Source organism: Histoplasma capsulatum, genomic scaffold, assembly GCF_000149585.1.
Source record: "Histoplasma capsulatum NAm1 scaffold_11 genomic scaffold, whole genome shotgun sequence".
Lineage (NCBI taxonomy): Eukaryota > Fungi > Ascomycota > Eurotiomycetes > Onygenales > Ajellomycetaceae > Histoplasma > Histoplasma mississippiense.
Window position 1 is genome coordinate 86,738 of NW_001813972.1, and position 27,604 is coordinate 114,341.

Sequence of the window (27,604 nt, forward strand, 5' to 3'; positions counted from 1 at the left end):
CCCAAATTCTACATATCCGATTTTACATCCGTTGCCCAGCAACCAGGCAAAATCTTGCTCGTTTGCGATTCCATATTTCTCACGGTATTTTGCCTTCAATTTCCACTCCCTTCGGCACTCGACTGGCGGCTTGTAATGCAACCTCGCTGCGCCTTACGACTGGGGTGAGAAGTCTTTGTATTGATATTCATCCGACGTTAAAACAAAGCATCCTCAGTGGACAAAGTGGAGTCAACCCCTCACGACACACAGTTCTTCTTCAGCAGAGGTATCCCATATTTTCTGATACTTTTCCGAAGTTAACGCACGAGATCAAATGCACATGGTACAGCATACCTTCCGTTTTGAGAATCATATATACTAGACCCTTTTCGTGTATTTAAGTGAGGGAACCTCTGCCCATTATTTTTCGTCTTGCAACTAGAATTTTCCACAACTTGAAGCGACAAAGCAATGGATGAGGCAACGCAGCACTCAACCCAGCCATATGCCGATCCGCGGCGGATGGGCCTCAACAACTCCGGCCTTGATGAACACGATGTTCCCGACATTATTTGTGTTTTACATCCTAACTCCATGGCGGCCCACAATGCTGTAACTGCCACTGCGCGCTTTGGCCAGCAGCATATATTACAGAGGACCAATCTTGAATGCGAAGCCGGGCTTCCCAACACCTCTTCCGGAGACATCGCCTTGAGGCTTTCATCTCCTGTAAAAGATGTGAATATGGGTTTTTGTTTCGGCCGCAATCCGAATCGTTGTGATATAGTCCTCGCTCGGGATGACAGCGAAAAAATGATCTCAAATGTGCACTTTCGGATCTATCTAACACGCGACAACATCTTGATGCTCCAAGACACTTCAACCAATGGAACCCTTGTAGATGATATTGTTGTTCGGAGGGATAATAAAAATGGTACCTCCTCCACCCAAATGCTTGTTCCCGGCTCTATCATTCAGGTGGCGAATGATTCAATAGCTGGCATCAGGTTTATAGTCCGTATTCCCCCCAGGGATGGTTATGAGCGTCAGTACACTCAGAATGTGATTCACTACATGAATCGAATGCAAAATGCGTGCAAGAAGGTGGGGGATGGTGGAGGGAAGCCGATGAAAGTCGAACCTCGTGATGGTTATCTTATCGTCTCCCAGCAAGGTGGAAATAGCCATGGAATGCACTGGAATGGTGGCTCCAAATACAACGTTACCGGACAGGTTGGGAAAGGCGCGTTTGCTACAGTGTACAAACTCGCAACAAAAAACGACGGCATGGTCTACGCTTGCAAGGAGCTCGACAAACGGCGACTTATGAAAAACAATATCTCAGATCACAAAGTCAACAATGAGATGATCATCATGAGTGGATTACGACATGTAAGGACCCTCCCCTACAAATATCGCCTTACCACGATGACTAACTCCTATAAGCCGAATATTGTTGAATTCAGAGATTACCATGATCACGATAACCGCTGGATTTACATCATAATGGAATATGTTCCCGGTGGCGAATTGTCCGCTTATCTTAATCAATGTCATCATCTTGCGGAGGAGCAGGTAAAAACAATCTCTCGGCAACTTCTACATGCCCTTCAATACCTCCACAGACGGAAGATAACACATCGGGACATCAAGCCCGATAATATATTGATCCAGTCGTTTGAACCCTTACATATTAAGCTTTCGGATTTTGGACTCTCCAAGGTCGCCCAAGAAGAATCATTCATGAAAACGTTCTGTGGAACACTCTTGTATTGCGCCCCTGAAGTTTATCCGGAATATGACAACTATAGACGAGGCGAAGCAAGAAAAAGACGACGTGCTGCTGATCCGTGAGTACTCTTCTTTACCTTGCACAAAATCGAGCACTTGTGTGTACTGACTAATCGGCTTCAGGATCCCTAAAACTTCCCCGTATGATCAATCAGTCGATATGTGGTCTTTTGGCGCGGTTCTATTTCATATTCTCTGTGGAACTGCTCCATACATCGGCAGAGGGGATGATAGGGGTGCAACGATGCTGCGAAGTATCATGACAACTGATGCTGATTATGACTTGCTTCGAAAACACGGAGTGTCGGAAAATGGCATTAGTTTTGTTTCCAAGCTTCTTAACCGCGATCCAAGAGCTAGACCCAAGGAGCCCGAATGCTTTCAACATCCGTGGATCGCTAACGTTGAAGACGAATTTGATTACACAAAATTCGACTTCCCAGAAGTTCAGGGCGTTGACACGACTTTGGCTGTCGTGGGTGAGGTCAACGAAGATGAAGAAGCAGAACGGCTCGACGCCTCTGGCCTTCATCTTAATGATAATATTAATAGAGATTTAGATGAAGAAATCGAAAATCAGGATGATGCAGATGAAGGCAAATCATCCAACGGCCACAATGACGTCAAAAGACAGCGACTGTCCCATTACCCTGAGGATACTAGCCACCAGGTCGTGATGGCCCAAGTTCCCGCTATAATCACATATCCTTCGTTACCGGACCTTGGTAGCTACGATCTAGACTCGAGTTTCAATGTCCAAGGAGCTCAGCCGCCAGAGGCACGGCTTTTTGGAGAAATCACCGGGTCTGCTCTGCGAGGTTCTGCCTTACTCGAAAGAGAAATAAACCGACCAGAAACGATGTTTGACTTTCAACCTCGTTTCCAAAATGATGATGGCTACGACGACCCTTCTTCAGATATAGAATCTTATGATAGCTCCAGCAGCCTGGACAACCCAGCACAGATGCACCATCAACAGCTGCCTATCGAACTGGAGCGGGGCGCATCTGCACCAAGTCTAATGGGTGCGGAATCACTCGTCGGCCAATTGAATATGGAATCTCCTGATGCCAGGTCATCAGTCTCCACAGCCCCTAATAGCAACGATCCAACTACCCCGGAGCCTCCAGGGGATAATGCACCCGCGTCCCAAATCCAGAAACCAAGATCCGGTGGCTACAGCGACACTAAGAGAAAAAGCTCGCGCCAAAAGCCTAACGGCCTCGACTCTACTAATCAAACGCACCAAAGATCGGGCGACAAGGTATCCTTCCCTACCCCGAAAGCTACACCCAGAATTCCCGCGAATCAATGTCGTCTTTCGGGTCAACAAACTTCGAAATCGTTCGACCCGAAACATCTACTCGAACTCGCGACCACAATCGACGAGCGTACTGGAGAAGAAGTCACAGAATCTGATGGCTCGATTGGTCCTCACGAGGCTGGCGAGGCGAACACGCAACCCACTCCAAAGGCCAAGGTTCCCGTAAATGTAATGAATCTCACTCCACCCTTTGGAACGCTCGTATCACTACCTGGTTCTATCGCCGATATTGCCCTCCACCTCGAATCACGCATGACATCATGGGGCCGAGGGCCAAGGGTAAATGTGCGTTACTCCGATCCCATGGACAGCCGAATACCGGCATATGCACTCGAACTCACATTCTGGGCACCGTCGATCGAATCTCGCATCGCAGCGGGAGAAGACTGGACAAAGATTCCCGGTGTGATGGCCATACTCTCCACGAAGGCGAGCAATTGCATCTGGGTTAATGACGTGGAGCTACGTAAGGAAACACCGGCGAAGGATGCACGCCTCTTCGGGAAACTTTACACCGGCGATATAATCACGGTATTTAGAGACCGTGAACGCTATCTGCGCTTTCGATGCGAGTTTCATCATGGGGAAAGCATAAAGCAGCGACCGCTGGAGGAGAAAGGGTTCATTATTCAAACGGCGAAATATTCGAAAAGTAGAAGCAGGGGAGAGGAGAATTTAAAGACTTTACAGGGCACTACAGGCGACACTAGCACGACAGCGGCCACCATGGCTCCAGAGGGCGATAGAATAAATAGCGTGGATTGGAAAGGCAAAGGAGAGAGCAGGAACTCATAGTTGATTGGTATCCCCCATTTTTTTGTTTTGGTTTGGTTAGTGTTCAAGCGATGAGATTTTGTTTAACTTGTCTCCCGATGGAAAGGGCTCTAGGCCTCGTTTATATTAGCTGAGACTTCCTTGACTTAGATTGCCATACTCTTTGACTTTATCTCCTCCATTTGCATATTGTTTAAACGGTCTTGTTGGTCACTCTTACCGTCTTTGATGATATTTTCTTTTGTTTATGCTCTTAAGCTAGTGGGATTTGTTCTCTAGAGAAGACGATATTTCTGATTTGCGAAGGAGAGCTAGGCAGTAAAGTGGGTGAAACAGATAGTATAGCAATGTAAACGCAAATTGTCGTAGACTTAATAAACATTACCACTAATTACCAAAAAATAGTGATTCCTGGCTATTGTTCCCCCAGATCATGTCTTCTCCGCTTCAACGTTATTTTATTTTATTTTATTTTTTTTTCGCCTCCTGAATCGACAGGATGGCACCCATGAAGATTAGCGTGATCTAGATCTCCCAAGGGACGTGCTAGATTCGAGCTGGGCGCTGGGCTTGTTGGAGAGATCCTTTAATCTTAGGTGCCAAAGAAGTTTCACAGTGCATTTATTACCAGTGGATCGATTGGGATGCGCTTCGCGGATCCAATCGTTCGATAACAAAGTGATTTTTCCCCGTCAAAATGAGACTGCTTCCCCTGGCGTCTGTTCTCCGGACAATACATCCATATCCGACGCTTCTGCTTTTTCTGATATCTCTTCTGCCGTCCACTTCTGCCCAGTGGTCGTATCCCCCAAACCTTCCAGCAGGCAAGACCCTTTCGGATTACACATCAGGTGCAGCCCCGATCATCACCGACTATTACGAGTATGATATCGTAGTGGGCGGCTTCCGAACGCCCAAACCCAGCTTCGGGCTCTCCCGATGCGCCAAAAAGGGACGAACGGAGCCAATATATCCTTCAACAGACACCTTCAATTCGTCCGAGGGCCATCTGGCCGCTGATGGCACCTGGCAATCCATGGATTCTCATGATAATGGCCCCTGGGAGAACGAGTATCCAGCAGGCAAGCACCCATGGATCACTCCTGTGTGGTATATGGTTGGGAACGAGACTACAGGGACCATTTGTTGGTGGGAGCTGTACAGCGTCAGCGAGGAGAAGATACCGTGCTCTCCATCACAAGGGCGGGATTGCGAGACGGCGTATACGCGGTTTGTGACGGTGCTAGGGAATGATACGGAGAATTACTTTGCGACAATACCATTCACCGTGCACCCAGGAATGAGGAAAGGGAATGTGAATCATACATGGCATAATGGGGTTCACAGTGGATCGAAAACAACTCTCGCCTTCTCGAATATGCCGACGGGGAATGCAGCGGCGGGATTACGGCCTACTTTTTTTCAGGGCGGTGTTTTTGCTTTGATAGCGTTGATATTCAGAAGCCCTCTGATATAGATCGTGAGCATTGTATATCTATTCCCTGTTGTAAAGAAGTATTCTAAGTTGTTGTTACCTTCCAGGAGGGGTTTTGGCTAAAGTGGATTTACTCTCTTCTCCTGCACATTACCAGAATTCTGGTGGTTGCTTAAACCATAACTCCGCACACCGTGTGCCAATTATGTGTGTGTGCTGCTATTACTATTCTTCTTCTTTTTCTTCTTCTGATGTTAAATGTTAAATACAGGCAGGATACAAGGAGGAATACTTAGTGTTGAACAACACCACCAAGATCCAACAGGAACATAGGAAAATTAAAAGAGAGAAGGGATTTAGTACATGCAATGCAGGTTCCCAGCCCGGAACAATAGTTAAGCTAAAGGAGGTCTAAGTTACCCCGCATCACCATTCGGCCACCAGGCGTTTGTGCCTGGGTCACCATGAAAAGAAAAAAAAAAAAAAAAAAAAAAAATCAAATGACGCCAGATCCGACAATCGATCTCCTCCTTTGTTCTCCTTCTGGCTCCCATTCCTTCTGGCTCCCATTTACAGCTCTCAAATTTCTCCATCGCTGCACATTCTCAGCATCGTTTTCCTGTCCTTCATGTTCATGTGTCGAAATCCAATGGTGACACCCATCTCAACAGTCCCTTCTCATCACCAGTATGGCCCTTGCGACTGGGAGTTCCAGTACATCTTGTAAAAAGTCATATGTGGCATTAACACCACCCCCACGTAAGTCCACAACTCTAGTTCACCGCTGGCTCGTCTGACGTGTTCACAGGCGCCCATTTCCCGGGGGGCGCGGCATTGGAAGAAGTGGTGCATGACAAATCCAACGGGAATCGAAGCTATATCCGCAAATTTACCGTCCTACCGGAGAGCTTAGTTGTACGTTCCATCTCGCAGCTGCCCTGTCTCCGGCGGGTTATCTGGCGGCGGAGGAGCGGGATCCACGAGTACAACGTGCGCGCCATTGTGAACGCATTCCAGCGAGATGCGGTTCTCATCCAGACACGGGGTCAGCAAGTGTACTCCGACATGGACATGTGCACTAGGTGCCAGTCGGGGTTAGGGCCGTTCTCGACATGTGTGGTTGCCAGGACGAGCAATGGTGAATATCCCAGCTCTGGAGCCTGTGGAAACTGTATATGGCGTGGTCTGGCCTGTAAATGCTCCTTCCGCGATACTTTCAAGGGGAATAGTGAAGGTGGGTGTTCTTTTTTGTTGTTGTTTTGCGCTCTCTAGCCTGGGACACTTTTCTTTCCCGTTTGGTTGAACCTGCGTTGATGTGCTTGCTAATCCTGTCCGGGGGGAGCGAAGAGGAGTGGCGACATGAAAGCGAAGACGAAGATGAGGACGAAGATGGCGAAGATGACCACGAAGAAAATGCAGAACAAGAATCATATTTACAGAGTCCCCCGCCCTCGCCAGATTCCAAGACCACGACAACCCGGCGAATAACCAAGGCCACCTCTAAAAAGCCACCTAGGCCGTTGTCAAAGTCGAACAGCCGCATCAAAAGCAAAAACTGTCCCCAGCAAGCGGAGCCACGGGCGACCTCGAGAGCCAAAGGACACGGCAGTATTGCCGTTGTTATTCCGTCTCCGTCGAAGAGCACGGGCAAGGAAATCGGCAAGGGAATCGGCAAGGGAATCGGCAAGGGAATCGGAAAGAAAACAAAGCCAGCAGGGCAAAAGTACTTCAAAATCCCGGCATGTTTGTCCCCGAACTCAACAGAAGATATCCGGCATGCCATTGATGAGCTCAACACAATCCGCACAAAGCTATCCGCCCGCCTTGAGCTGCTGGAGTGTGTGCATCTGGCCGGCTGGGAGTAGGGACAGGGTAAGGGCGTTCGTTGGCCAGCCAATGAAGAAGGATTTAAAATATTTCCCATTCGCGGAATTTCGCCTCGCTTTTGAACTGAACCACGCTCCGTAGCGGGTACGAGGGCGCGCGAACAAGAAAGAGCACGCGATGGATCGCGCCGGGGTGATAGCGGTTATTGGTCATAGCATCATAGCATAGCATAGCATAGCATTCCCCTGGTCGAATATTTTTGGAGCTAGATAATCCGTTGATAGATAGCGATATAGCTACTCCGTAGTTAGGTGCGACAATAGAGGAACGGCAATTTAGGAATATATCAGGTGTGCGGCTTAGTAGTGCTGGTAGTTTTTCCAAATTGCGCAAAACCCCTTACCGCCAACAGGTGCCGAGTTTGATACGCAGGAAAGAAGGTTCGTGACGGCGCAAGTCAATTGGGGTATGGTATGGACGGCACTCTCATGCGCCCATAAGCAAGAATAACACAGGTAATACGGAGTACATACATACATATAAGATGTTTGGAGTGGAAGGGTGGGCGATGCGGTTGTTGACGAAGGTCGAAGCCATGGCGGGCGGGAGGGAGTTCGTGGCCGCGGTGAAAGGGGGGATTGCAGGTTCTATCACTACGCGTGAGCTCCCCCGTCTATTTCTTTATTGTCATTATGATGTATGTATGTATGTATGTATGTATGTATGTATGTATGTATGTATGTATTAATCATAATTGATCATTTACTTTTAAGACTGCTGCATAGGCTGATCTGATTATATGGTAACTATTTGGGTGGACGCAGAAGCCAACGGCGAAAACGGGCCGTTGTTTGATAATGCATTCGGTCACTTCAGATGAGATAATAACCCGCCGAACGGGACAGGGGGGATGGATCTACGATGGAGATGTCGAAATATTTCGAGAGCATGGCTGAATTTCGAATGCCATATGCCATTCTCTAGCTTCTTGTCGTTGATGAATGATGATGTTTGTCGCTGGAGCAAAAGAGCTCAACTCGAACAAACTGGCAATGAAACAGTAGTCAACTACGCCGGTCAGTTCGTTAAAAAAAGGATGATAAGCAAGTAAGCGAGTACTCCGTAGTGTGACATCCCTTGGCCGGGATCAGCCAAGGGCCGCGTGGAGCCTTGGGTAACGACTCCGTAATTATTGCAAAATAACTGAGTGCAACACGCAGACCGCGCGGGCAGATCGAGGCGCAGGTGGAACATGGCACACATGGGAGGCACATGGAACAAGAGATTTGTACAAGGTCCAGACTTCAGGTTCAGACTTCAGGTTCAGACTTCAGTTCAGACTTCAGTTCAGACTTCAGGTTCGGACTCAGGAAGTCTGTCCAGCACTCCGTAGGTTGTCAACGGATGCCTACCACACCAGTTGCACCAGATCTCCCCACTCCCTTGTCACTCCATGGTTGAAGGCCGAAGAAACATCGCAAACAGGCGCCCTGATTGGCCAATGACACCTGCAGAGATGAAGTCTGCCAGATTCTTCGCCCTAAAATTGCCGGCCAAGAAGAGGAGCGAAGGCCAGGGGTTGGTGTTGGAGTTTTGGTGTTGGTTTTGGTGTGGGTTTTTTTGGGAAATGGGAAATGGGACCGCCATTTAAGATTTTTGCAGCAAATCGCCGGCTGGTTCTCCACCCAAAGACACAACAAACACAGTTCAACCACAGTCAACCACAGTCAACCACAGTCAAACAGAGTCAAACAGACCCAGACAACAGCCAACAACCCGCTGTACGGCCCGTTCGACGGTTCCTTGCTCAGGCCTTGCTCAGGGAAATCTTCTTCTTCTCCTTCTCCTTTTCTCATCCAATCTCCCCCGTCTCCTAACCTCTAACCTCTAACCTCTCTCCCCTAAGTCTCCCCCGTCTCTGCCATCTCTACTCCGTACCCTCCGTTGTCCTCCGGTCCTGCGAGTGCTGCGATGTGTCTCACCCGCCCTCCTGTGGCTCGTCGTCTAGCTCATCCCGGCCGCTTGTCTCGCCGCTAGGCTTCTGCCCTGGTCGCCCAATCCCAATCCCGCCACTCGATTTCAACAGCAAGACGATTGAATCAACTTACGTTGTCGACCGTCGTCCTTCAGTCGCTACAGGTTTTTTGGTTTTTGCCCGTTTCTCACGATTCGCCAGACGTCCTGTCCTCCCTTGACTGCCCTCGTCCTTCAACCGCTCTGCCTCTGCCTCTGCCTCTGCCTCTGCCTCTGCCTCATCTGTCTCGTCCTCCCCTTTTGCCGTGGCTTCCTATATATATCGACTATCTCGACTAAATATCGTATATACTACAGAGTACATTTCATCTGCTTCCTTGGGCCGTCAACATTCCTCGGGACTTTTTACTATCCCGTGTCCATTTTTTTGGGGGGGGGAGGGGAGTTTGTTCTCGTTGCTGTCTTCTTTTTTTTTCTCTTTCTTTTCTTTCTTTCTTTTTTTTTTTTTTTTTTTTCAATGCCAGACCCTTAAGACTTTTAGATTCTCCTCTACCTGGTCCTGTTCAGTGTATCTCGGATCTCTCCACCAAGAAAAAAAGAAACAACTTCCCCCCAGCTATACTTTTTAAGTATAGCTACCCTTGCCGCAAACCGTCAAAATCGTTCGTGTCTATTAATATATACGCATACATACATACATACATACATACATACATACATACAAACATACAAAGACGCAATTTGGCTTTGAGTGGCACACTACCACTGCCCATCGAGAGGCTGATATAAACTCACCCAAGAAACACACCAACCCTCCGCTCCTTCGTGGGTTGGAAAAGGGAGAGAATTTCCATCTCTCCCTATTCTTCCTGCTCCTCCATATCCACCTTCATCCTGGCTTCGAAATCCTCGAGGGATAGCCGCTCTCCCGGTCCGCACCACCGCAGACGCTCCTCCGCCCGCATCACTTCCTCAATACAGCGTCTCCAATCCTCGTCCTCCAATCGGGCTCTTCAGGCTACATCGTTAGCAACCACCTCCTCCCTCTCTCCCAAGTCTACCCCTCTCCCCTCCATCGCCTCCCCACCTTCAGATACACCTTCGGAGACGGGCCAGCTGCCCATGTCCCTCTCGAGATCACCCTCCCCCCGCCGTGGAGGAGGATGGTCCAGTCCCGGTCTGACCATTGCAACAGGCAGCTCTAGAGGCTCCAGCCCGCCCAGGGGTTACCATGACACCGCAAACAGCAGTACAAGCAGTGGGAGCGGAGCCTTCCACCCAAACAGTTCACCAATCGCCGGTGCTGGCCCCGGCAATGGTGCCGTCACCTGGGCTTCCGCAAAGGCAAAGAGTGACCGCATAGCCGCCTACCCTTCCTTTTCCACCCGGAACAATGGCTTCTTCTCCAGACAGCGGCGAAAAATCTCCGCGAGCCTGCCGCGGTTCCGTGTCAATTCCATGCTTGATTACGGCGAGAAGGAAAAGCTGGGCCGTGGGCGATGGTTGGCGTGCGGCCCCGGCGACCTGCCGTTGCGCGTCCGCCTCAAAACTCTCCTGGGCAGCTTGTTTCGCCGGAAGAGGTTCAGATTCATGCTCCTGTTGCTGTTCTTGTTCTTCTTCTGGCTGTTCTTTTCAACTCGTGAGTAGCCTCTTATTCTTCGTTTTCTGTTTTTTTTTTTTTTTTTTTTTTCTTTTTTGAAGATCTTATATATATGTACGTACAAACGGAAATTCCCCACTGATGACATATTTAACAGGGATCATACAGTCCTACCGCGCATCGTCGATGGGTGGGGGTAAGAAGATTGTGTTGGTTGTGGGTGCGAATATTGGCGGAGGAGTGATGGAATGGAAAGGCGCTCGCGAATGGGCGATTGAGCGGGATAGTTTGAAAAACAAGAGAAAATACGTTCAGCGCTGGGGCTACGAGCTCGAAATCGTCAACATGGTTACGCAGAAGCGATATGCACATGAATGGAGGGAAGGGTGGGAGAAAGTCGACGCCCTCCGCCAGGCTTTTCGACGATATCCTAATGCAGAATGGTTCGTCTCTACCAAACATTAAAAAAAAAAAAAAAAAAGAAAGAAAGAAAGAAAGAAAGAAATTATGGAAAAACAGGAAAGCAACTAATAAATCTTTTTTTTTTTTGTCTCTGCATGCAGGTTCTGGTGGCTGGACCTTCACACCTACATCATGGAACCCACCTACTCCTCTCCAATCGCACGTCCTCAACCACCTCGACACCAACGCTTACCGCGACATCAATTTCTTCAACCCGCTCAATATCTCCCACCCCCTGAACGCGTCATACCTGGATCCATTCTCCCGCTCCATGACCGGCGACAACAAAACCTCCTCCATAAACCTGATCCTCACGCAGGACTGCTCTGGCTTCAGCCTGGGCTCCTTCGTCGTCCGGCGCAGCCCCTGGACCGAGCGCCTGCTCGACATATGGTGGGATCCCGCCCTCTACGAACAGAAGCACCTGGCCTGGACTCATAAGGAGCAGGATAGCCTGCAACATGTCTACATCAACCATCCGTGGGTGCGTCCGCACGTCGCCTTCATGCCGCAGCGGCGCATGAACTCGTTCCCGCCGGGCGCGTGCGGCAATGGCACGGACCGGCGCATCCACTACCAGCGCAATGACCGAGATTTCATCGTCAACATGGCCGGCTGCGAGTGGGGAAGGGACTGCTGGGGGGAGATGTGGTATTATCGCCAGCTGGGTTACTTCCTCAACCGGTCCTGGTGGGAGCGCTTTAAGGAGGGGCTGGCGGATATATTTTTCAAAATGATTGGTAGGCCGCTAAAGAGGCAGTTTTGATATATATATATATGTATATATATCTGGATTATTTGGATTATTTTTTGTTCTGTTTAGGTCTTTTTTTATTTATTTATTTATTTATTTATTTTTTTTTTTTCATTTTTTTGTCAACAAAAATTCCCTTTGCTGGCGGTATGGTGTTTATTCCTTCTGACCTTTCTTGTTACCATTCTTTCTTTCCTCTATTTTCCATTTTAACTATATATATATATATTCCCTTTCCTTTTTGGTGCTTTTTTGCTTCGAACTTCATGACCTTTGATGTTCCTTTTTTTTTTTTTTTTTTTTCTCCCAAACCCCTTACCCTGCATGAGAGGCATTTGTTTGCGATTTCCGCAATTCCCTGCCTTCCCTTTCCATCTCTGCATCGAGAAGCCTTCTTGTTGTACCCTTCTTGTATTTTATTGATTTTGTCCATGCTTTCTTCTACCCGTTTTACATTCGCATCCCTGCTCTAACATGCATGTATTCTAGCGCTCCTGGACATTACATTCCTATGCTCTATGCTTCGTGTTGTTGTTTTGCTGGGTTTTGATTTGGGTTTGGGTTTGGGTTTGGTTTGTTTTTCTTCATTCTTTCTTTTCAACTATGTGCTGGCTGAAACTTTGTGTGTGCTTTTTGTAAATTTATTATACCTTAGCTATACAGACAAGCAAACATAGCAATGCAGGACTGTGCATTTTGAAAGTGTACTGTTGCCTCTTTCATTCATTTCTTGAATTCATTAAAAAAAAAAAAAAAAAAATGAAGTGTAAAATTTTAATTAGCTTCCTCTGATTTGTCTGCAAACAGCCGAAGCTATAAGTCACGTGATTATTCTACCTGTTAGGGGTACTACCCGTGGACGGCTACCCTATCACGTGCCCCCCAACATATTGTATTGCTCTCGCGTAGTTAGTTTAGTAATATCAACGAACGTTATCCTCCTACACTACCTAACCAGACAACAAGCTATACCGAGCCAAACTGCTCGCTCACCATTGCCTATCCTACCATCAACCAAAATTACACGGGGGACCAATATAATAAAAATAATAATAAATGAACAGACGATAAAGATAAAACTAGAAAGAACCAACCCCTTGAAAGCCAGGGAACAAAACAAAACAAAACGACCGACCGACCGACCGACCGATCCACGCCGACCAAAAAAAACCATGCCCACCCCGGAATCCGCCGCCTTCCTCGCCAAAAAGCCCACCGTAACCCCCAGCTACGACGGCGTCGACTTCGAAGACACCGCCGCGCTCCACAACGCGCGCGACGCCATCATCCGCGAGCAATGGGTGCGCAGCATGATGGCACGGCTGGTCGGGGAGGAGCTGGGCAAGTGCTACCGGCGTGAGGGCGTGAATCATCTGGAGAAGTGCGGGATGTTGAGGGGTGGGTTTGTCTTCTCTCTCTCTCTACAATTGTCCTTTTTTTTTTTTTTTTTTTTTTTTTTTTTTTTTTTTGCAATTCATTTATATGGTTCTACGCTCTTGCTAATGCTGGTGGAGGGAGGGTTTGGGTTGGGGCAGACCGATATTTCGAGCTTCTGAAGGAGGCGAAGATAAAGGGGTATATGTTCCAGGAGAAGAATTACGTCTCGAAATCGGCGCCGTCGTGAGAGGGCGTGCGGAGTGGCGGAGTGGCGGAGGGCGGAGGACGGAGGACGGAGGACAGTGATAACTTGGGGATTGACCCTGTCGAGGTGCGTGGGACAGCGAGGCGTGTGTGTGACGTGTTCGAGGGTGGACGCTCCGAGATTGTATTCGAACAGATAATTGGATACCTGGGGTGAAACGCGGTGGTGGAATCGGATTACGTGCGCTACGGGGCACTATCCTGGTGTTGTGTTTGGGTTGGAAGGACATCTTCTTGTTCGTGACGGAGCCGTCACTTCGTTTCCCGCCGGCATTTCGAAAACCCATCTCGACTGGTATCATCGTTCTCAATTGCGGTTTTTTGTACTTTCCTTCCAGTTCTGGCTGTGATACAAAGGACGTTGTTCACAGTCAAGTAGTCAACTACCTTCGTGGTCTTGCTTTTCCTCCCCGCAGACCAGGATTATGTTTTCCGTGTCGATGATGCCAGTTACAGTGTGGAAAAAATGAATAGACCGGCGGTGCACTTACTGTATATAATGGATAGATTTAATGGACAACAAAAAAGGTTAAAAATTTTTAAGAAGCCATTGTTGTTTTAGTTCAAGTCCATAAAGACCCCTTTCTCCCTGAAATATAGAAATGGGGTAGAAATTATATATATATATATATACACGCTCACCCATCAATCAATGGCTCCAACTAACTCTGCCAGAACACACGCACACACACACACACACACTAGAAATATCCCCTCCCAGCTGCTTCTCCCTCAACGGCGTCCTCATCGCTACTTTCCGCCACGTCTAGGGACTCATAAGTGTCTGGCGGCGCACGCATGCGCACTATCTGTTCCGCGTCAAGCTGCGGCGGGGTATATGCTGCAGGCGTGGAGTGAATGTCTCTACCTGAGGGCAGATTCGCTATGTACGAGGATGACGAGGGTATGAGTTGGGTATTTACCTACGCATCCCGCCAGTTAGTTAGCGGATTAGCAACAGATATTTCTCTCCAAGGGTTCCATATAGACATACAGTATCATTCATCTTCACCCACTTCGCCTCAAGCATATCCAGCACTTTCCCCTCCTCCTCCCTCCCCGCATCATCCCCCCAATCCATCTCCGCCTCGCGCTCCAGCCCCTGCCCCCTCGACGACGCCGCTGCTTCTTTCTCGATTCTCCTCTCCTCCCTCCGCTCCGACCATTCCCTTTTCAATTTCGAGAATCCGGTACCAAATCCCCCTCTCCCCTTCTCTTTCGCATCCCCTTCCAATGTGCCACGAAACCCCAAAACCCCCCTCCCGGCCCGCAGCCATGCAATCCCCTCCCCCGTCTTCCCCCCCATCTCCGCATCAATACCAAAGAACCTACAAGCCTTGGCACGACAAACCCTTGAAAGACTATGCATATAATTGAGCAAATCTTCGTCGACCTTGGCGTCGTTTCGCTGACCGCCGACAGCACCTGCGCTGGAGAGAGCCTGCTCCGCATACTCCGCCGCACGCACACATAGCCGCGCAAAAAGCAACGTACGCACCTTCGGGATATCAGGCGATTTGACCATCCAGTCCGTGTCGAGAGCGTTCCGGGCCTGGATGCAGGCCGAGAGGTACGCGTCATCCTTGACCACGGCAAGAAGCGTCGCTTCCGCGAGGGCTAGGGTTGCGAGGGCCGATTGCGTTGACGGGTCCAAGTCTGGAATGGGAATTGGAGAAGGGTCTGGTTCAACCGGCGGCGAATCCGGTGTAGCGGTAGTTGTAGCTGTAGCTGCATGTTTGTGAAATCTAGGGGTATGCGGGGTACAAGTAACGGCAGCCGCCGAACACAGGCCCGAGAGGGATGACGACGAAGCTAGAAACGCATGGACACTGCTAGCCTGAAGAAGATATTTGGTCGCCGCTTGCACGGCCGCCGTCTTCATTTCTGGCGTGGGTGTTTTGTTCGCGTAGAGAGTTTGCAAATATCTAGCCCGCCCAAGGTTGGCCAGCGTATAGCCCAGCGTCGAGAGCACGAAGGCTATTTCAAAGTCCAATCCGCAGCCACGGACGCGGGAAGAGCGGCCCAGACCGACCTCACCCCGTCGCAGACGGAGCAGCAAAGAACTTGACGAGAGCGTGGTGCGCCATTCGACCTCAATTTCAGAGCGGAGATGGATACCGATCTGCTCTGAGTCGTGCGGGCCAGGATCAGGGCTGAGGCTGCGCGAGAGGGTGAACAGGAGCGGGATGTACTCATTTAGGGCAGTGAGGACAAGCTTTAAGTGGCATGATTGCTTAGCAGGGGATAGGCGCTTGTGTTCCTTGAGAGCTAGACGGAGCGCGTGTCGAGCTGTGGAGGCAGACTGAGGGAGGGAGGGGTGGGAGGGGGAGGAGAGATAGGACTGGAAGGATAAGTGGGAAGTTGTGGGGAGGGCGAAAGAGAAGACCATGTCTCTTGGTGTTAGGTGGGATATTGATCCCTTGGAATTGAAAGAGTCAACTGCGCCGTCGCGCTCTACTCAGGGAGTGGAATGCAGTTTATTGAAGTGGATTACAGGGCTTCGTGATGCTGATGTCAGAAATGTTTATTTAACTAATGTTTATCTACAACTTTACTGTGGTTGCGAATATTATCATAGAATCAGAGCAGCAAAAATGTGCCAGAAATGGCTGTATGTCAATATTATGAATTGATTCACTGAAAAATACAATGAACGAGATTCAGTATGTTTATATAAAATGTAACTAGCCACTTGTCTGCTGGTGTGCTGCTGGTATGTCGAGGGGTGCTCCCAATAAGACAATTTTGGAGATTTCTGGTATCCATCCCAGTAAATAGTTGCATCCGCCCGGGGTGTGGGGGGGTATGCTAATATATATAGCATCCCTGACCTTCGTTGCTTTTATTAGAACAGCCTATCCTCAGTATCACTCTCTGCGCTTGCGGCCGGGTAGGAGATGGAATACCACTGCGGTGCCCGAACGCCTGTTTTGTCTCCTATCTCACTGGATTTCTGCGAGAAGAATTTTGGTGCTGATTAACCCCCTTGCTGTTCCTCCGCTACACTATTCCGTTCAAGCCAGCCCGAAAAGAGATGGAAATTCCTTTGATGGCAGATAAATGCTGCTGGCGGATTATTAGGAACTTTCCTTCACTTATGCTGACTAGAATTGCCATTTGTGGGTCGCAGTTATTGCTCGAATCAGGTCCGTTGGTAGTTCTAATGCTGTTTTTCCAGCAAGTTTGTACGTACGAGTTTCTTAAAAAGGCTGCGCAAGTCGACACGGGCAAGATGTGTTCAGATGGACCCGATCGATGTATGCGAGGCGCTCATATTTCCATTGCCGCCACATCTGACAGACTGCTCGGGACACTGCTCATGACGGATGAGGCGGCCTCGGTGCTCGCTTCTCCCGATCGAACCTGCATACCCCAAGCTTTTATACTCTGAGCTCCGCCCTCTATGACAATGGGATGCACCTCTCCGCATTTTCCGAGGACAGTACCTTGGTACCGTGATTCCTCACCGGTTTTGCTATGCTTCTTCTTTAAGGCTATAATGGTCGCATCTGTCAGCTGGAAACTCCCAAACGGAAAAGTGGCCATGCTCTTGTTCCAAAACGCAAACAATTTGACCAGACATACCAGTCAAGTAATCCTCTTTCTCGAGCGAGTCTTCATCCACCACATCCCCTTCGCTGGGGAGGAATCCAGCTACCCGTCTGATTTCCTTATTGGCTGGCCCTGAAAACCAGGCCATAAACGACTCGAGTCCACGCATATCCTCTTCGCCCCTAAGTGTCTCCTCCGAGAAAGACATTTGGGGTCTCAGGGCACCAACATCCTGCAAAGCCATGACAACGTCGTGGAGGTTTGGAATGGGGATTTCATCGTGGCTGTTGTTGGCATGGTCGCTGGTGAGCGAGACGAGGAGAATCAAATAGCGAGCGGCCAGGTCAGTGACGGTGTCAATGACGGCAGGACTCGCGGAATGGAAACCTGCAGCGCGAAGTATCTGAATAACTGGCGGACGTAGTAAGGTGTGGTAGAGGTTGGGCGCTGACATCTTTCTGCCATAGGAATTACGCCGTGGCTTGTGGATTCGGATGTCGAGGTGGTTGATTATGGGGAGTGATTGCTCAGTAAGGAGGCAAGAAGGGTGTTTTTAATTAGTATATGGGCATTCGCATTCACATTCATGTTCACCACCAGCTCTTAATATACAACCCACTCCAAGAGTGACAACATGGTAGCATCCACGATTTCATGAGTGACGATTCACTCAGTTATTGCTTCGGTTTGGAGGAACTAACAGGAGGCTGAGCGCTAAGCCCAATTAGGCATCATAGAACAACAGCAACAAGAAAGCTTCAACATCCGTGTACCGCACGTAAGATAGGGGATAACATACCCAACTCTCACGGCCCTGTTACTTGGAGGGGGTACCTTTTCTGGCTCTTCTACGGCAATATTCACGATATCTTTGACATGCCCAAAGCACCGTAAACCCATCACTATGTCTTCCCGACCGGTGCTCAAGCTGACCTTCAGCAAGCCAAAGGTCGATCAAGTTGCTAATTCTTCTTCTTCTTCTCCTCCTCCCTCTAATCCAACTACGCCTGGAGGCTCGTCACTTCCTAAACTCAAATTCAAAATTGGCCCAAAACCAATCGCTGAAGAATCCGTCGCCGCCCAAGCTTCCGCTTCCAAATCGGCCAAAAAATCCAAGGCCTCCCGCCCCAAGACCTCTCAGGATACTCCACGAGCAGGTACATCAAAGAAACGAGGAAGAGAAGCTTCCAGTAATGATGCGGACATCGGCACGACGGCTAAAGGGTCGGCGACTAAAGCTTCAAAGCAACCAGCTGTAAAGCGCATAAAGCTCAGTACCAGGCCACCGCCATCCATCCGTTTGCGAAGCAAGGGAGAACCGCCTGTGAGACCAAAAGGTGTGGGCTATGATTCTGAAGCTTCAGACACGGAAAGGGACCCCGCTCTGGAAGAGCAGTTCATCCTCCGTATGCTACCTGGAGAGGATTGTGATTACCTCCGCCAGGCCGTGATGGAGAAACGCTTTGGGCCTCGTAGCCAGGGTGGCGCCGATATTAGCTTCAAGTCACTGACAAGGGACGGACGGCGCGCTGTTCTCAACATTCGCGGACACATATATGCAGCATCCCTCGTCGACCTACCTTGTATCATCGAGGGAATGAAGAGCTGGGACAAGCGGGGCTGGTATAAATCCGCAGACATCTGCCAGATGCTTCTAGTCCTTGGTCGTGTGAACTCGGATGATGAAGCACGTACCTACCCCCTGCCCAGGGACGTCGACGAGTCCACTTTCCAATACGCCCATGGCATTACCCCGCCTCTCCGTTGGGTGCGCAAGAGACGGTTCCGGAAGCGCATTAGCAACAGAACTATTGAGGCGGTCGAGCTGGAGGTGGCGCGCTTACTCAAGGAGGATATGGCAGCTGAGAGCCCCCCTGAATTCGAGATAATGGATTACACGCAGTATATGAGGGAAACCAGTGCTATGAGTGACGATGGCGCGAGGTATGGTTTGACAGGCCAGGAGTATGATGATGAGCAAGATGCAGAAGGGGAAGTAGACGAGTATGGCATGGATGGCTATACTCAGCCCTCGGCACAGGAAGAAGCTGCCGACTACTTCGAAGATGAGCTTGCTGCCGAGATGGAAGCAGCACTTGCAGCTCATGCCGATGGCGGTTCTACTCCCGGCCCAGCCTCCACCTCCGCAACTGCGAGAGATACCCAAAACAATATGTCTACCCCCACTCAAGCCACAGTGCCGATAACAAAAATGGGACCCGAAAGCCATACGGAGGGCGAAGTCGATGTTTACGTCGACGCCAGCACACCCAACTCCAAGCCCCAAACGCCAGCTGAAACATCCGGGGACGAGGACGAAGATGACGAAAGCGAGGATGGCTCTTCAGGTGACGAGGCTAACGAAGCTGACCTAGACGAAGACGCTCTAGAGCAGCAACGACAACTAGAGCAGCAGCGGGAGGAGATTGCCGAGCTGGAGGTGCTGGTGCAGACTGAGACGCTCAAGTGGGAGAGTATGGCGAATCCGATATTGAAATCAAAGCTTGGCAAACGAGTGCAGAGTCTGAAGCAGGCGTTGGAATTGAAGAAGGTTTCATTCGGGGAGGGCGACGAGGATGGGTAGATGTCAAATATCATCGGGCAACGGACGCTACGCTAACTTGCTCTCTGGTTCCTTTGAATTTATACTAATTATTCCGATAATAAGGGTATGTGAGTTTTTGTTTATGGGGATAGACTTTATTCGAGCTCTTACTATATGTTACCCCTGCTCTTGTGTTTACATTTATTAGGAGAGATGGAGTTGCATGGTTATGGGTTATTGCCTCGCTAAAGGATCGAGGAGCAACTTGACTTTCCATGCTGATGTCACTGACTATTGGGTGAAAATGGCATATTCTTGAAATGCGAGGCGGGATATGTATATGATTGTGAGACGCCTATCATAGCAACCGTCTTACCCTCCATACAATATATACTCCATCTCCAGTCCCTCTTTGTGCAGTAGAGGTAAACTGGTTTTGCCTACGAGGTGGGATGCAAGTGGGATTTTTTTAGTTTTTTCTTTTGATATACAAACCCCTTGGGCTCTCTGTGTGCTACACTGCATAGCAGCTTGACCAAAACAGCAGACTTGCCATGGGTTATCTTATCTGGCCAGAAGCAAGCATGGGACAACAGAAAATTTCACATAGGATTAAGGTAGGATTGGTTTGAGTCTTGGATAAAATCCTCCCATCATGTTCCCTACTGTATGCCAGTGTCTAGGCGCTGATTCTAATGTATTCACTTAAAGTGTTAAGTCTTGACTGTTGTAAGGGGGCTTGGGGAATTGAATCTTAAGCTCTCTCACATTGTCCAGCCCCCCTTTTTTTGATTCACCGGTTTGTTTGCCCTGACATGAACTCAGACAACTACCACACAGCCAACTTGTCATCTGGAGTTTTTCATTCTTGATGACAACCACTTTATCTCTGTATCTATTTAACAGCGAGTCTTCTGTTCTCTGAATTGGAGATCATTGTCATCTGTTCACAATAAATGAAACACCACAAAACTCAGGTAACACCGCCCACGGAGAAGAAAGAAACAAAGAAAAGGACAATCCATAGCCATGGCTATGCCTGCAGCTCATCGGATGCCCAAAAGCTTCACCTCCGGCTTCCTGACAGTCCCGGAGCAGAGAAATGAGTAAGTGATCACACCAATTCTCCGCTGCCCCTTTGTTGAACTAGGCACTAGTTATTTAAAGGAGCACATTATTGTTGTTAAGGCAGACAAGCCTCTGTCTTGTATCCCTTGCCTCCTTGCCTGGTCTTTTCCCCATCTCACTCCTTCTAGCGGCTGCATGCAGTTTGCTTTGGATTGCGGCTCCTTTGTCACATTCTTTATTCTTTACATCAAAGAGAAGAGACACAAATCACTAATTGTTGTATCTTGACAAATAGTATGGGCGCGTTTGCTAGGATGCCTCCGTTGACATCGGTGAAGGAGATGCGGATGCCGCTGACAATTCGCCAGCGTCGGTGAGTTTAGTTGATTTCTGGCTGATGCTATCCTCATCCCTCCTCGCCTTCCTAGTCTAGTTTCGGGCAAGAGAGCCAAACTTCTCCCAGAATCAGGGACCTCAAGAGAGGCGGGACCAAAGGAGGTGAACAGCAGTAGTGATGCGAAACTGCCGGACCCTAGTACAAGATTATGGCCACGAGACAGAGAACATAGCCCAGTGATATAAGAACTAGAAAGAAACTGACTATGACGTATTTCACAGTCGCTTTCCCAACAATTTAGAAATTATCCTTCCGGATAACTACGAGGAATCATTGCCACAATTGAGGACAACAAGCCACGACCAACAGGACGTGCAGAGCCTGCAGAACCAGCAGGACCAATACGACCAGCAGACGGAGCAAGATCATCTCGGAGAAAAATCGGCCGAGGCTATGGCTGCAGAATGGATGTGCTGGCTTAAAATCATGGTCCCTGACACGAACATTCAGTGGTACGTGACGGACAACAGAAACGAGATCTACAAGTTCTATGTGGATTATCAGGTGAGTTTAAAAAATAAAAAAGCCTCTTCTAGATGACAGGCTTCCTGTGGATTTTCAATCTCTTCATACTGGTATAGTATGGGAGGGCGTGAGAATGCTATGTCAAAAAGACAAGCAATCATAAATACGAAGAATGTCATGGAAACAGAAAATGAAATGAAAAAGCGAAAAGAGAGAAGAAAAGAAAACTAATGTCTTAACATTCCCTCAATAACAGATCATAAAGAGTCTCTGGGATGGGTTTTCAGGAGGCAGTCTGATACATTATGTTTGGCGTGTGAAGGAGAACTCATCACCATCACCACCTGCCGCTCTCATCAAATTACCCATCGAAATAGGAATGATGATCTTCAATGAGCTCGACGTTCCCGACCAAGTGTGTCTAGGGCTGACAAGCAAAGCCTTGGCAAACATCACCCGCCACCTGAACGGTGGTTACGGCGTACTATATGACAGTTCTATGAGACTGCAGATCCTCTTCAGGTTGGAATCGTGGATGACAGGCGTGCGCCGGTTGTGCATGGCCTGTGGAAAATATTTCCCACTCGAGCCGCTGTTCTGGAAGGAGCGGAAGCGTCAAGGGCGGTGTAGGACGCGTAGCATGGTGTATGGACGCGTGGATGCGGATTTTGAGTTCCAGGGGGAGACGTGTCCGGAGTGCGCAGCGGCGATATCATGGGGAAATATTGCGATGGCGCATATTGGAATGCAAATGGCTGTTCGCTAAATGGAACTGATATTGAAAAGGAGAGCGGACAGAGCATTGACAGGCGTGCCGTGCGTGCAGTGCGTGGGGTATAGTGATGGAGTGGAGTGTATGTCGTTTGCCTTGGTAAGAAGGTGGAAGGTAGACTGTGGTTCTGTTTCATTGACGTCGTGCCATATGGCTCCATATTTAAAGATATGGGTGGGTTTTGCCATTTTCAATGCTTCCGACAACATTGCAGAGAGGTTCTGAATGACATTACTTGGTCGATTCATGTGGGGACCAGCGCCGAAACAAAGAACCCCGATGATGGTATAAAAACGTACGACGTATGAACCATAAGTATACTGTACATAGATAACTCTTCCCGGTGTGCATATATATTTTTTAATACCGTCTCTCACTTCTTTGCTCTACTGTTACTCCGCGTTTTCATAGGTTGCTCCAGATTATCCGTAAATGGCCGGTACGGCGCCGCGATGAAATGCTCCGGTGCTCTTTGCCGAGGCGGGACATCATCCCTCCGCGGTTCCCCGGGCGTTGGGCGCCGTCTTTGCTCTTCATGCAGCTTATCCAGCGATTCGCCAACGATGTGATATTTAGCCCAGTTGATAGGCGGCATGCGCACAACTTTTTGCGGCGTGGGAATTTTTCCAAAGGACGGAAGTGACTGCTGGTGGACATCCATAGCGTCTTCATCCCTAACGCTAGTCGTACTTGCATCCACCTGGGCTGTTGTTCCACCTGCATGTTCACCTTCATCATCATCGAGGGCGGTGGGGTTGAAGATGTCGCCTGCCTTGGAGGCCAGGTTCCCTTTGGCGAGTTCCCTCGCAAACTCTTCGGGATGTTCCACCGCAGCTTGTTTCATTTGGTCTAGCGTTTTCATGTCACGTAGTGCCTGTTGTTTTTGCATCTGGAGGATGGAGATGGCGGAGCGCAAGGCGATGACATCTGGGTTGTCACTCTCAGATATGGGTATCGGTGCAGGCTCAACCATAAATGAGGCTGCAGGGGTAGATACAGGCAGCGCATTGGTATTCGCGGGGTTAGCAGTGGCAAGAGAGAAGGCGGTGGCGGCAAAGGTGGAGGGAGGTGGGATAGCCTGCTGCATTGGTGATGGCGAGGGAAGCATGGGGGCGTGGGAGAGGACGGGGGTAATGGGAGAGTATGGGGGGTGGGGAGGAGTGCGGGGAGGTTCTCCCGGCCGCGGAGGACTGTCTTGAGCATCCATTACTGTCGCTTTATTGCTGGATCTCTTACTAGAGTGACCTATCCTGATGATTGAAGCTTCTCTATATAAATAGTTAGTTAACTAACTAGTTAACTAACTAAATGGTGTGATTAGCTAAGAGCGTAGTCAGCAACTGTTGGGGGGTGTGGATTGGTTCGACCCCTCTACTACCAGCATGGCGCTGGGTGTGAGAGAGCTCTTTTGCCCCAGTGGCCTAACAGCAACCTCCTACGCCTCAGTGGTTGTAGAACTATTAATCTTGTTATACGGAGGCTAGAATATCTGCAGGTTACACATAGCGTAAGTCTCCTTGATCTGCGATGGGATGGTCACAGACGGCGATTGCTTTAACTCTGACAAGAGCGAACAGGACACTTTCTCTGCTTTTCCGCCCCCAAGAGGGCTGAAAGTGCCAGGCATTCAACACATCCAAATACAGCCTTGGACAGAAGTATGCGCCATTGGTAAAAATGAACTCAGCTTATAAACACTTAACAGAGTTCGGATAGTTGTATTACTCCGTGTCACATATTAGCTGTAGAGTGACTGAGCATCCCGCAATGTTATAAATCAATACAAACTTCTAGCCATACTTGATGCTATAGGGGACGAACCAATTCATACCCCCAACAAAGAGTTCAGCTTTCATCCATTTTTGAACTAATGATTTGTAAATATATTAGCTAATTGTCTGGCGGGTCAAGAGAAGGGGAAATACGCAAGACTATCAGCAATTCTATACTAATACCAGCAAATAGCTCGCTCCAGTTACCTCTTTTCTTATTACAGATTAGTGTTCTCTCAGTAAGTATTTGTCAGTCAGCTTATCAATCTCAACAGGGGTTTCTTTCCGAGCCGCTTTTGCTATCTGTCCCTGTGAGTTATATATACATATCTCCCGCGGAGACCAGGACTTGAGGTAGTTATTCGCTACGGAATCGTTCCCAAGTCACCACGAACACAATTTAACGCCCAGCTCATATTAAACTGCAAGCACCGAATCGCCCAAAATGGCAACAAAATACGAGAAACGTGTCCGCGCTCCCGTCGCCGAGCTGCCATCGTATATTCCCACGGTGCCTGTCTTGGAGAATGAACAAAGCCTGAATGCTGCTGGAGAATCCCAGACCTTTCTGCATTCTTTCTCTAGGGCTGTAGGCAAACAAGATTGGGAAGCCTTTGGCAATCTCTTCTGCAATGGCTGTTTCTGGAAAGACAGCTTGACCCTGACTTTCGACAAGCGGACTTTGTCCGGGAGAGACAAGATTGTTGCAGCGTGGAAGACACTCTCCGAGACCCGGAAGCCCACGGTCTTTACCTCTAAGCAAGAGTATGGACTCGGGATTGAACCGAAATTCGAGCGCCTTTCTCCGACTTTGGCATCCCTAGATGTGCCTTTCTGTTTCACCACTGACAATCCCAAATCCAACAATATTGGCCTTGTCAAGCTGATCCCCGAAGGTGGCCAATGGAAGATCTGGGTACTGTCTACCGACGTTGTTTCTCTCACAGAACACCCGTTTGAAACCCTTCCACGGAAAACCCCGTCATCGGTTCCAGCCTCTCAAAGAGGTAAGGCTCAAGCGCAAGGTCTGCCACACCTGCAAGGCGTCTTGGATGTCGTCGTAATTGGGGCCAGTTGCAGTGGGTTAGCGAATACTATCATGCTCGACTCTATTGGGGTGAATGTTGCCGCTTTTGAAACCTACCCTGTCGCTTGCGGTAACTGGTCGGGTAACGGAAAAGACTATGTGACCATTCATCATAACAAGCTCATGGTAGGTTTGCCAGGATTCCCTATCCCTGAAGATTATCCGGAATATCTACCTGGCCGAGACTTCACAAGATACGTTTCGAGCGCTGTCGAGGCGCTCAAACTGCCATTATTCTGTGGAGTCAAGGTAGTGAGAAACAATTGGGATGAGACCGCTGGTCTGTGGAAGGTGGTGATCCAAGATGTAGAAACAAAGGAAGAAGAAACGGTAGAAGCCAAGAACATTGTCATATCGACCGGCTTCCTAATATCCCCAGAGAGCCCAAGCTTCCCCAACTTATCGGACCGCAATCTGTTCCAGGGTGTCGTCCAACACGCGGCGGAATACAGCACAGCCGAGCAATATGTGGGCAAGGATGTCGTCATCGTTGGCTCAGGGAATTCGGCTCACGACATAGCACGCAACCTTGTCCATGGGCATGCTAAGAGCGTAACCATGCTACAACGCAGTCCGACGATTCTCACTAGCCATGAAGCCATAAAACCTATCATCGAGGCACGATACCAGGGCAATATGCCTGTTGCGACAGCGGACTTCTTGCAACAATCGCTGCCTACTGGAATTGCTCGAGATGTGTCCCGGGGGATAATATCCATGGTGATGAAATCGCAACCCGACCTTCTGGCTCGTCTTGAAAGCAAGGGATACATGCCCAAAAATGACGCTTGCATGGTCACCCTTGTATACGAGCATCGCGGCCACGCAACTTACATGGATCAGCTGAGGACGTTTGATCTTGTGTTTGAGGATAAGATCAAGATAGCGCGGGGTGATGCTCGCAAATTCGTTCCAGACGGCATCGTCGCATTCGACAAGGATCAAGGGAAAGAAGTTGTTTTAAAAGCCGACGGTGTTGTCCTTGCCACTGGATACCGCGATGTAGATCTTCCAGACCGGTATGCACAGACGGGCTTCCTTGACAGTAAATCAGCTGCCATGATCGAGAACGTTAGCGAAGCTGGTGTGGATGTAGAAGGGGAGTTGCCAGGCTATTTCACACACTCGGGGCGTGAGTAACACCAGCATGAGTCTCTGCTTTGGAAGCACTTCATACTAAAAACTCTCCAGATCCGCACCTCTACTTTGGTGGATACGCAATTATAAATAACCGCTGGGTTGTGAGTCAGCTCCTATCACCTCAACTTATCCGCAGCTAACACGTTGATCATAGTCGAGACTTACTGCAATTCAAGTCATGGCCGACATTGCTGGGAAATTTCCATCCAGGTACGCGCGTGAATGAAATGTAGGCATGTTCTGGTGGCTTTGAAGAATGAACAAAACTCCATTCCAATTGACGTCTGACTGGTTGGGCCGCTGCGGCCATGTCAGAGGATTGTGACTTCAAAGCCTATGCCTCTGAATCAGAGTCTGCAATTGCCAATTTTTTAACGCGTTTAGTTCTATATTTACAAGAATTGTGTCATGTGGCTCCCTGCGGTGACCACTATTCAAATGTAGGATTCCCAGGTGCATGGGTAAATGGAAAGGCGCATCAAGCATTTTCTAGCTGCAGCATGGAAAGCTTGTTGGTAGTGGCAACAGCAGAAAGACGTATAACACACTTCCATGCCAGTTCGGGGTTCCAACTTTCCGGCAGTTATGCAGCGTACGACTATAAATGCAGGTGTTCCCGCTCTGTTCTTGGAAATCTAGCTATTCTTGCAAGAAATGCCATCCTGTCAGACATCACAGCTTCCTCTATTCATAGTCTTCTTGATTGTTCTGTGTCTCTGCCTTGTCAGGCCTTTCCTGACACTCCTCAGCTATTATATTGAAGTAGTATGGACAGGACTGTCTGGAATTGAGCTCATTTTTGCTGCTTGTACCGCCATTGACGAGTTACAGAAAATGTGCTTGATGGCCGCGCATGAAACTTTGCCTGCACAGATTATAAATAAGTGTATGTAAAGGTAGTAGAGATAGTATCACTGAGAGTGAATGAAGAAAATGCTTCAAAGAAGCAGAAGACATTGAATTTATACATTGTGAGGAGTAGAGCATCACTGCTCTACAACAAGGCTGAGCATTGATAGTTTGTAGATATGACATTGCAACTATTGCTGTCTCTGAGGTATGTGGAACATGATTGTTGTTAAGAGATGTGAGATATGTTGTTGAAATAAAAGCAGTGTGGGTTCGCGTCACATGGCCTGGAATGGGCTTAAAACAGTTTGGTGTTGTCCTTTTTAGGTTTAACGCCGCAATGTTGCTGTTGCGCTGTATTAGAGATGTCTGTGATAACCTTAGAAGCTAGAT

At 48.9% G+C, this 27,604-nt stretch overlaps 11 protein-coding genes across 11 annotated transcripts; 8 read left to right on the forward strand and 3 right to left on the reverse strand.

Annotated features, from left to right (window-relative positions):
- Window positions 1-453: 453 nt before the first annotated feature.
- Window positions 454-3,692, forward strand: HCAG_08294 (conserved hypothetical protein; the record flags this gene model as incomplete). The annotated part of the gene is made up of 4 exons (XM_001536462.1): window positions 454-1,557; window positions 1,657-1,832; window positions 1,897-3,563; window positions 3,637-3,692. 4 exons carry the CDS (start codon window positions 454-456, stop codon window positions 3,690-3,692), a joined length of 3,003 nt encoding a protein of 1,000 aa, XP_001536512.1.
- A 678-nt stretch (window positions 3,693-4,370) lies between these two features.
- On the forward strand, window positions 4,371-5,348 carry HCAG_08295 (predicted protein; the record flags this gene model as incomplete). The annotated part of the gene is made up of 2 exons (XM_001536463.1): window positions 4,371-4,391; window positions 4,668-5,348. The coding sequence occupies 2 exons, from the start codon at window positions 4,371-4,373 to the stop codon at window positions 5,346-5,348; spliced, it is 702 nt and encodes a 233-aa protein (XP_001536513.1).
- A 647-nt stretch (window positions 5,349-5,995) lies between these two features.
- On the forward strand, window positions 5,996-7,171 carry HCAG_08296 (predicted protein; the record flags this gene model as incomplete). Its single annotated transcript, XM_001536464.1, has 3 exons — window positions 5,996-6,065; window positions 6,115-6,540; window positions 6,654-7,171. 3 exons carry the CDS (start codon window positions 5,996-5,998, stop codon window positions 7,169-7,171), a joined length of 1,014 nt encoding a protein of 337 aa, XP_001536514.1.
- A 3,058-nt stretch (window positions 7,172-10,229) lies between these two features.
- On the forward strand, window positions 10,230-11,935 carry HCAG_08297 (predicted protein; the record flags this gene model as incomplete). Its single annotated transcript, XM_001536465.1, has 4 exons — window positions 10,230-10,746; window positions 10,876-10,903; window positions 11,023-11,150; window positions 11,271-11,935. 4 exons carry the CDS (start codon window positions 10,230-10,232, stop codon window positions 11,933-11,935), a joined length of 1,338 nt encoding a protein of 445 aa, XP_001536515.1.
- A 1,160-nt stretch (window positions 11,936-13,095) lies between these two features.
- Window positions 13,096-13,547, forward strand: HCAG_08298 (NADH-ubiquinone oxidoreductase 12 kda subunit; the record flags this gene model as incomplete). The annotated part of the gene is made up of 2 exons (XM_001536466.1): window positions 13,096-13,321; window positions 13,459-13,547. 2 exons carry the CDS (start codon window positions 13,096-13,098, stop codon window positions 13,545-13,547), a joined length of 315 nt encoding a protein of 104 aa, XP_001536516.1.
- Window positions 13,548-14,265: 718 nt separating this feature from the next.
- Window positions 14,266-15,953, reverse strand: HCAG_08299 (predicted protein; the record flags this gene model as incomplete). The annotated part of the gene is made up of 2 exons (XM_001536467.1): window positions 14,266-14,487; window positions 14,559-15,953. The coding sequence occupies 2 exons, from the start codon at window positions 15,951-15,953 to the stop codon at window positions 14,266-14,268; spliced, it is 1,617 nt and encodes a 538-aa protein (XP_001536517.1).
- Window positions 15,954-16,834: 881 nt separating this feature from the next.
- Window positions 16,835-17,570, reverse strand: HCAG_08300 (predicted protein; the record flags this gene model as incomplete). Its single annotated transcript, XM_001536468.1, has 2 exons — window positions 16,835-17,058; window positions 17,150-17,570. 2 exons carry the CDS (start codon window positions 17,568-17,570, stop codon window positions 16,835-16,837), a joined length of 645 nt encoding a protein of 214 aa, XP_001536518.1.
- Window positions 17,571-18,020: 450 nt separating this feature from the next.
- HCAG_08301 (predicted protein) lies at window positions 18,021-19,700 on the forward strand (the record flags this gene model as incomplete). Its single annotated transcript, XM_001536469.1, has 1 exon — window positions 18,021-19,700. The coding sequence occupies one exon, from the start codon at window positions 18,021-18,023 to the stop codon at window positions 19,698-19,700; it is 1,680 nt and encodes a 559-aa protein (XP_001536519.1).
- A 990-nt stretch (window positions 19,701-20,690) lies between these two features.
- On the forward strand, window positions 20,691-22,357 carry HCAG_08302 (predicted protein; the record flags this gene model as incomplete). The annotated part of the gene is made up of 5 exons (XM_001536470.1): window positions 20,691-20,767; window positions 21,025-21,102; window positions 21,158-21,264; window positions 21,368-21,630; window positions 21,848-22,357. The coding sequence occupies 5 exons, from the start codon at window positions 20,691-20,693 to the stop codon at window positions 22,355-22,357; spliced, it is 1,035 nt and encodes a 344-aa protein (XP_001536520.1).
- A 379-nt stretch (window positions 22,358-22,736) lies between these two features.
- Window positions 22,737-23,570, reverse strand: HCAG_08303 (predicted protein; the record flags this gene model as incomplete). Its single annotated transcript, XM_001536471.1, has 1 exon — window positions 22,737-23,570. One exon carries the CDS (start codon window positions 23,568-23,570, stop codon window positions 22,737-22,739), a length of 834 nt encoding a protein of 277 aa, XP_001536521.1.
- Window positions 23,571-24,580: 1,010 nt separating this feature from the next.
- On the forward strand, window positions 24,581-26,588 carry HCAG_08304 (predicted protein; the record flags this gene model as incomplete). Its single annotated transcript, XM_001536472.1, has 3 exons — window positions 24,581-26,354; window positions 26,414-26,463; window positions 26,517-26,588. The coding sequence occupies 3 exons, from the start codon at window positions 24,581-24,583 to the stop codon at window positions 26,586-26,588; spliced, it is 1,896 nt and encodes a 631-aa protein (XP_001536522.1).
- Between the last annotated feature and the right edge of the window lie 1,016 nt (window positions 26,589-27,604).